Here is a 9,193-nt window from a genome sequence, read left to right on the forward strand (position 1 = left end):
AATACAGTTTGTCACAGTATAAAAGGAATTCGATGAATCTGACAAGAGAAAGACTACCGTATTCGACGTAGTAAGCGCCCAGGGCGCTCTCAAAATTAGAAAGAGTGGGCTCTTATCAGAATATTATTTTGGTGGAAAAATCATAGTTGAAAGATAAATATCGTGGTTTATGCTGACGGTCTGACTGTTTATAAACAACAGATATATTTTTCCAGAATTTAATTGCCCATAATTAAGAGTGCATTTAACACACGATTTCGTATTATACACGAATAAATAGATCTTGTGTACATTGATCAATCGGAAGGGGTGCTAATTGGGATTGTTCACTTGCCAATATATTAGCAAATATCACCGTGGGCGCTTATTAGAGCGGGGCGCTTATTACGTCGAATACGGTATATGCTATATGCACACAACTGAAGTCATGACATTTTAGAATGAACACCCTTTCATCACCAGCCCCGGTGGCTCTGAGAAAACAATGGGTTACAAAAACTAAACACGATTTTTGAGGTTGGAGCTTCCTTTTAACTTTTAACAAATCAAAAACCAACATAACATTCATATCAAAAGGCGAGTTTATAAAATTCAACTATGAAACCTTGGTCTTACAATGCAATTAAAATTGGGGTACCGTATTCGACGTAATAAGCGCCCCGCTCTAATAAGCGCTCACGGCGATATTTGCTAAGATATTGGCTCGTGAACAATCCCAATTAGCACCCTTTCCGATTGATCAATGTACACAATACTTATTTATTCGCGTATAATACGCACGTGTGTGTTATATGCACCCTTAATTATAGGCAATTAAATTCTGGAAAAATATATCTCTCGTATATAAACATTTCAGGCTGTCAGCATAAACCACGAAATTTATCTTTCAACTCCGACAAAATAATATTCTATTAAGAGCCCCCTATTTCTAATTTTGAGAGCGCCCTGGGCGCTTATTACGTCGAATACGGTATTTCCTTCCAAATGCCTAGAGCATTCGCAGTTTATCAACACAACCTTATCAACCTACTCACACAGTTGCGTTATGTCACAAAAGGTCTATAAGAACATAATCAGCGCTAATAAAGCGGCCATACAATTTTCAAGTCCTGTAATGCCATACGAACCACGGACCTTCTGATCCGAGGTGGGGCGCCTTGTTCACATGACCAAAGAGGTTAACCCAGTAAGCAAGCTGACAAGATAAGGATGTCATCTGTGGGATGACTCCACGCCCTGCTACACAGAGATGACAAGACAAGTAAGTCGTCATACTGAAGACACCCCGTGAAGATCCAGGGAAGAATGTCTTCAGCAACCCAAGCTTGTCGTGGGGGGTGACTATGCTTGTCGTTGGGGGGGCGACTATGCTCGTCGTGGGGGGCGACTAACGGGATTGGGTGGTCAGGCTCGCTGACTTGCTTGATGCATGTCATCGATCCCAATTGCGTGGATCGATGCTCATGATATCAATCACTGGATTGTCTGGTCCAGACTCGATTATTTGCAGACCACCTTCATACAATACTGCTGAGTATTAAACAACAAACCAACCAACCAATCATACTGAAGTCAAAATCAACTACATCACCTTGTGAGTGAGTGAGTATGGTTTTACGACGCTTTTAGCAATATTCCAGCAATATCGGTGGAGGACACCAGAAATGGGCATCACACATAGTACCCATGTCGGGAATCGAACCCTTGTCTTCGGCGTGATGAGCGAACACTTTAACCACTAGGCTACCCGACCGCCCCACATCACCTGGTATCAGCTGGAATGTGTGTACAGGTATACCACCTCAGATCATTAGTTTCTACTACACCAAATCAGAACCAGTTTGGACAGTGCGGTTTTCGTAGGGAGCCTTAAGTACAAATCGAGAGATATCTGCAGGCTGTGATTGGAGGATATTCTGTAAGATTTTTATGTCTTTCAAATGTACATCCATCCAGTTAGTAAAACAGACCATGTTTTTCTATATTCAGTACTGTCTTTTTCAACATGATGACTTGTGCTGAATGTGACCACAGCTATTTTCAAGTAGGTGACATTTGGTGCGAAACTGGGGGTGCTGTGTTTGGCTTCCGGTACTCGGAAACGGAGCTGACTAAGCTAGTCATTTTTTATTTTTTTATTGCTGCTCTAAGGCCAAACTGTGCACACATGTACAGGTAGTAGCTGTTGAATGCTTAGTTATTTTTAAAAAAAATATAACGTTACTATAGAAGTCTATGGGAACACATTTGGTTGTGTGTAACCACTAGGGAGAAATCATCCTTGATTATCCAAGTCAGGTGCAGTATAAACATGCTAAACCCTCACCCCCTTCAGCTGTTTGATGTCCTGCTCCAGCATAGCTTGCTTTTGCTTTGCCATTTCAAAGAGTGTTAGAGTGGCCTCCCTTGTAGCCTGGGCCTCTTCTGAGTTGATGTAACTGGGACAAAGATGAAGACCATGAACATTTCAACACTGGAATCTCTGCTAATTTCTACTAGATATCATATTTCCTTTTGGTGTTGTCTGAGACCATAAGGGATTAAGTTGTTTTATAAACATTGACTGGCTTCAGAGCTCCCGATAAGCTGCGCATCTGCGTAAAATACGCATCAGAAATGCAGAAATAGGCAGTAAAATATAATCCAAGCGTATTAAATACGCAACGAACATTACAGATACGCTACAAAAATATAACTTGTGCGTATCATCAAAATATTGTGAAGTAACCCTGCGTATTCGATTCGCAAATCAGCAACTTATTTTGAAATTATAAACAAGCATTCCATCAACCTTGCCAAACTCCACGATAACAGTTACACATCATGATCATTTGCCATCACACTTTCTTGTGGAAGTATCGTGGTATTTTTGAGTCCTACAAAGCTTTCGAACCCACACGACACCAGTTTGCAGGGACTAGATGAATAGTGTTTTTAAATATTTAACTTAAATACCTACATGTGTAAAAACTAGTGGGTAACAGAAATTTGAATACCAAGATAGAATTACTGATACCCAATGATTTTAAAATGCATGGGTAAAATACCCACAACACCAAAAGCTTATCTGGAGCTCTGTGGGTGAATGGGTCAATGTCTTTAGCATTCATTTCCCAATGAATGTAAAAAAATATGCCACACCCACTAGAAGGACTAGCTTTAATTTTAACCATGATATAATGTCAGAGAATCCTAATTCAGTGTAAGTTGTGGGAATTTCCTTACCACCTTACCATATTATCTTATTGCTACAATTATTGTAAATCCTTAAATTCACGATCTCAGGATGTGGCTACAATCACCATCCACTTGAGCCAAGTATTGTAGGTGTAGCGGCCATAAAATTTCCGAGTCCCGTGATGGGATTCGAACCACGGACCTTCTGATCCGAGGTTGGACGCCTTATCCACATGACCAAAGAGGTTAACCCTGTCAGCAAGCTGACAAGGTAAGGATGTCATCTGTGGGATGACTCCACGCCCTGCTACATACTCCCCCGTCAACAGAAGGCACGTCCCGGGCCGCATAGTAGGGTACTGAGGCTTCTTTTGCTCAAATTTGATATGAACTTGCTCAGCACCACGTTGGGCGCCAATGTAGCGGCCATAAAATTTCCGAGTCCTGTGATGGGATTCAAACCACGGACCTTCTGATCCGAGGTTGGACGCCTTATCCACATGACCAAAGAGGTTAACCCTGTCAGCAAGCTGACAAGGTAAGGATGTCATCTGTAGGATGACTCCACGCCCTGCTACATACTCCCCCGTCAACAGAAGGCACGTCCCGGGCCGCATAGTAGGGTACTGAGGCTTCTTTTGCTCAAATTTGATATGAACTTGCTCAGCACCACGTTGGGCGCCAATGTAGCGGCCATAAAATTTCCGAGTCCTGTGATGGGATTCAAACCACGGACCTTCTGATCCGAGGTTGGACGCCTTATCCACATGACCAAAGAGGTTAACCCTGTCAGCAAGCTGACAAGGTAAGGATGTCATCTGTAGGATGACTCCACGCCCTGCTACATACTCCCCCGTCAACAGAAGGCACGTCCCGGGCCGCATAGTAGGGTACTGAGGCTTCTTTTGCTCAAATTTGATATGAACTTGCTCAGCACCACGTTGGGCGCCAATGTAGCGGCCATAAAATTTCCGAGTCCTGTGATGGGATTCAAACCACGGACCTTCTGATCCGAGGTTGGACGCCTTATCCACATGACCAAAGAGGTTAACCCTGTCAGCAAGCTGACAAGGTAAGGATGTCATCTGTAGGATGACTCCACGCCCTGCTACATACTCCCCCGTCAACAGAAGGCACGTCCCGGGCCGCATAGTAGGGTACTGAGGCTTCTTTTGCTCAAATTTGATATGAACTTGCTCAGCACCACGTTGGGCGCCAATGTAGCGGCCATAAAATTTCCGAGTCCTGTGATGGGATTCAAACCACAGACCTTCTGATCCGAGGTTGGACGCCTTATCCACATGACCAAAGAGGTTAACCCTGTCAGCAAGCTGACAAGGTAAGGATGTCATCTGTGGGATGACTCCACGCCCTGCTACATAGGTTAAGATTATTGTCAGCGACAGAGTAGTGGATGCGGTATTCGTTACAGCCCTAGTATTGGCATCTGTACCGAAATGTCGCCTTCAAAGAATACAAAAAGTTTAAAATTAATAGGTGAACTCTGTGCTTGATATAATAGACGAAAAACAGTCATTTAATGTTTAAATCAAACTATCACATGATAAGGCAAAGTTCAAGCGTAGTGTTTGCCCATGTCTTTGAATCCAGATAATACTTACCTCTGAAGGCTTCGAATGGGGCCATCTGTGGCATACAGTGAGTTTAATAATTGGATATGCTGATCTTGCTTTTCCTTGTAAGTGGCCATCCAGATTCTCAATACAACATTCACCTCATTGTCAGGTATAGTGCCACCTGTATGAATGCAATAATTAATACTGAGTTTTGTCTTTGATGTTGAGAATTAAAAGCATGTACCTACAACCTCAACAGTTTTCTAATGCTCAACAGGTATGCGCAAACCATTATATTTTACATATGATCTTGAACAGACAATGTTTTAACCACGGCGCTATCCCATCAAGCACAAACAGTAACTTTAACCTTAGCCGACATGGACATCTGACTTTACAGCATTCCCATTTACCGGTAATTACCAGTTTTTTACCGATAAAATTAGGCTTGGACGGGTAATTCATGTGACTGCCAGGGTGGACCGTCAAATAAAGTACCTTATAAAACAAAACATCGGTGATATTCATTTTAGTACATTTTTCGAACAAAGTCAGCTTGTCTGTTACCACCATTTGTAGCAACTTCGTCTCGAAATATTTTAAAAAAAAGAGAAAATTGTGACTGAAGTTTGTGTGAATGACGTAGTTACTTCCGAGATGACATCTTTGCAATGAACATGATGTTGAAAGAATTAAAACCTAATAATTATCATGTGTACTTTTATTTGTTGAAAGTTGGTACTGTTAAAAATTAGGGGGCAGTTTCAAAAGCCAGCGGGAACACTGCTTTAGCAGTAGGGCTGGGACGATACACCAACTGTGCAATATGATACCTTGCTCACAATCAGATACATATTATGATACTGGCACATGCTCTTAACTGTGATGCGTAAGCCATCTTTTTCATAGACAGGATGGCCAGATACCTGCCACACTAACAACTTACTATTGGCATCGTCAAGTAAGGCGCAATGGATGAAAATATTTACATTTTCACTACTCATTTTCACTAGTAATAAGTGTTTGATGTAACATTTATTAAAGAATACATCTAAGGTTAGAATCGATACGTTTTACTTTGTGTGCAATTGTAATACTTGTATCCAAAAGTGAAGATCGTGATCCATCGGTCAGTCTATCGTCCCACTACTACTGCCAATCTTGAAATTAACGCGAGCGTGATTAAAATGCAAAAAATGAGAGTGGTCTTAGCTCGCATTATTAAACATCACTTTTATATCAACAATAAGACATTTAGGATAGCAGAAATACCAACTCAGGCATACTCTAAAAACAAACAACTATGTATTCCACATCACTGTTTATTGAGCAGAACTTGTAACAAGTATATAAACAATGCCATTCAATTACTAATTACATCCTGTGAATTGTCACTGCTGGGGTCAAGACTAGAGTTCTACTCACTTATGTCATCACTGATCACACCTGCAAGTCCAGGCAGACGCCACCCACGCAACACGGTGTCTTTGTTCTTTGCGACTGCGTCAAAGGCCGATACGAGCCAGCGCGCATGTATTGTTTTAGCGGAAGTACTCTAATCAGTGCTAATGAGCGGTGCTATTTGGTGTGTGATTGGATTAATGTAAGGTTGGATGAGGGTGAGGATTCTCCTGTAAATCTGACAGAGGACATTTTCTTTAGATATAAATCCACTGATGCTTGAGAGGAGGGGGGTGTCGCATTCATATTGAGTCGCATTATTGGCTAAGGGCCAGCGGTCGCATTAATTTCACGATTTACAGTATTTAGCACTACTATATAACATATAAGTGTTCTATATAAACAGAAAATTCTTGAACCCTGCATATATGACATGTTTTACGCCCAAAATGACACATGTTGGATGAGTCATATTTGATGCAACATTTCTTTATCGGTGTCTAACTCCTACAAAAACATACAAGTTGACAGTTGCAGAAACTAGTTATCATCTCATGATAACATCCTTCAATCAACAGGATGGTAACAATATTGACTATGGTTTGCATTTCTAAACTTTCCAAGATTAAAATATACACAGATAGACTTGAAGTATGTTTTGCTATCAATATCTCATATACAAAAGGTAAAACTTTTCCTTGACTCAAAAATTTTGTGCTTATGACCTTAGTCACCCAAGGATGCATTGACCCTGATATTTACCGATGCATGAATAAATGAGTGAGTGAGTGAGTGAGTAAGTGAGTGAGTGAGTGAGTGAGTGAGTGAGTGAGTGAGTGAATGAATGATTGAATGAATGAATGAATGAATGAATGAACAAGCTAACGAAAGGAAATGTTCGGTCAACATGTCATGAAGCTTACCAATTTCAATAAGGGCTCTCTTCTTCCACTTTGTTTCAAACTCTTCGTAGAGTTGGCCGACCTTTTTCTCCATGTTTGCATGGTCCGAGAGAAGGTTAAGGAGATTAACCATTGAACTGAAAATATTGGGCCTACCTTTAGAGTACAGTACCACAAACTTTTCAAACACGTGACAATACCCCATGACGTAATTTGTAGTATTTTGTTGCCAATCACACCGGCAAAACAATGCCCTGTGACGTCAGGGGTCATCTAGTGTGCATAAGCTCCTCCAAGTGATCTATAATCTCTACATGCAATGTCACTGAATATGCCTAGTGATGCTGAGAGTTTAGAATATTTGTTTACTAAATGTAGCCTGCGGCGGTGCATTTTATAGAAAGCGCTAGTTGATGCTCATGATATTAATCACCGTACTGACTGGTCAAGACATGATCATTTACAGACCGCCATCATATAGCTGGAATATTGACGAGTGCAGCGTTAAACAACAAACTGAGCATCGATCCATGCAATTGGGATACGATGACATGTATCAACCAAGTCAGCAGCCTCAGCAGCCTGAACACCCGATCCCGTAAGTCGCCTCTTACGACAAGCATAGTCGCCTTTTACGGCAAGCATGGGGTGCTGAAGACCTATTCTACCCTGATATTCACGATTGTAGCAGACTTACACACCCACAGCAGTCTATCAGTATTTTACTCATCTTTCATGCCAGAAAATACTTTCCCTCAGTTTACTTTCGACACAATCAAGTCATCAGCTGATCGCAAGCAGCCAAGGCCAAATAGTTTATTTTATTTAATATCAATTTCATTGTAATATTTACCCATGTCCACGTGTAAATCTTTGAAGTGAGGCTTCCGTCGACGCTTGACACCATTTTGGAAGTTCCATGTCTTGATCGACACGCGCAATGTTTGAGTTTTGCGCCATCACGACTCCCTAATCCTTTCCTTTCAGACGCCACGGGGACAATAGCCGTCGCTAAGTACGTCACTGGAGACCGGCGTTTTGATTGGCTGAACCTAGCTCCTGACATTGATACTTCGCTCGTAACACGCGCTGGGGTGGAGCTTATGGGTAGACTCTGATGGCGCCATAACCAAAGTATGTTCTTTGGCAACAGCATCCATCATGTCTATAGACACATCCAGGATCTATTCCAATTTCTTCACATCGGTGTGGAGTTATATGTGCCAAACCCATTCCAATATGTTCAAATGTGAAAAACAATTAGGCATAAACAAAAATAAACGCCAGTTTTTGAAATTATATTTGCAAATTAAAAATTAACTCAAGGATGCAACAAGATTCAGAAAAGTATATAGCTAATGACGCTAAAGCTAACATCTTCCATATTGAATCCAACATAGAGATAAATCAACTAACAAGTGACAAATTAGGTACTGAAATTGACAATAAAGTTGGCTAAACTATGGCTTAAGATTCTTCGTCACAAGCTGTACCTCAATTCCAAAAATAAAAACAGCAGCATGGAAAGAAAATAGGACTGGGACGAGTCCTAAATTACTACCCGGGTATCCAACCCCCTATTAACCGAACGTACCCGGGTACCCACTGCAAGTCTCAAGAGTTGGGAACAAAATGTCTGATTGGTAATTGTTTTACCGCAGCCCTGGCTAAAACTATTTAGATACCTGTATCAAACAATCAGATCATGCGTTCACTGAGGTTGACTGAAGCATCATCTTTACTCAAACTTACACAAGGAATGTGTTCATCGTCAGAAAGAAATACCATCATTAGCGACTTGTTGTGTAACCACTGAGCTATAGAGAGTTTTTGTCATTAAACAATATATCACGTGACTAACCACGGGTCCGGGTAGTCCTGTTTGTACCCGGGTCCTTCTCAGGACCCATCCGACCCGAGTACCCGAGTTACCCGTCCCAGCCCTAAATTTCAATTCAGATCAATACTATTTTTCATTCATGAACTCCATACTGCCCTTGGGCATGCTCGGGATCCTGCAACAGTGTCTGATGATATCCATATTTAACTCCTCAACATTTCCATGATCAGGTTTACAAATCCTGTTGATAACATTATAAGAAATGTTCCTTCTTCATGGCGCCTGGTGGTTAAAGC

The 9,193-nt window shown here is 41.3% G+C and overlaps 1 protein-coding gene across 1 annotated transcript in view; it reads right to left on the reverse strand.

The window, feature by feature from the left end:
- LOC139458232 (uncharacterized) overlaps positions 1–8,017 on the reverse strand; it is a 30,742-nt gene extending 22,725 nt beyond the window's left edge. The window contains exons 1-4 of the mRNA XM_071239600.1: positions 7,911–8,017; positions 7,079–7,194; positions 4,800–4,935; positions 2,327–2,438 (exon numbers count right to left, since the gene is read on the reverse strand). Of these exons, the coding sequence (XP_071095701.1) occupies positions 2,327–2,438; positions 4,800–4,935; positions 7,079–7,194; positions 7,911–8,017 (471 nt within the window). The remainder of the gene's footprint in view (positions 1–2,326; positions 2,439–4,799; positions 4,936–7,078; positions 7,195–7,910) is intronic.
- Positions 8,018–9,193: the final 1,176 nt, after the last annotated feature.

Source organism: Haliotis cracherodii, unplaced genomic scaffold (assembly GCF_022045235.1).
Source record: "Haliotis cracherodii isolate W230 unplaced genomic scaffold, xgHalCrac1.p SCAF_12, whole genome shotgun sequence".
Lineage (NCBI taxonomy): Eukaryota > Metazoa > Mollusca > Gastropoda > Lepetellida > Haliotidae > Haliotis > Haliotis cracherodii.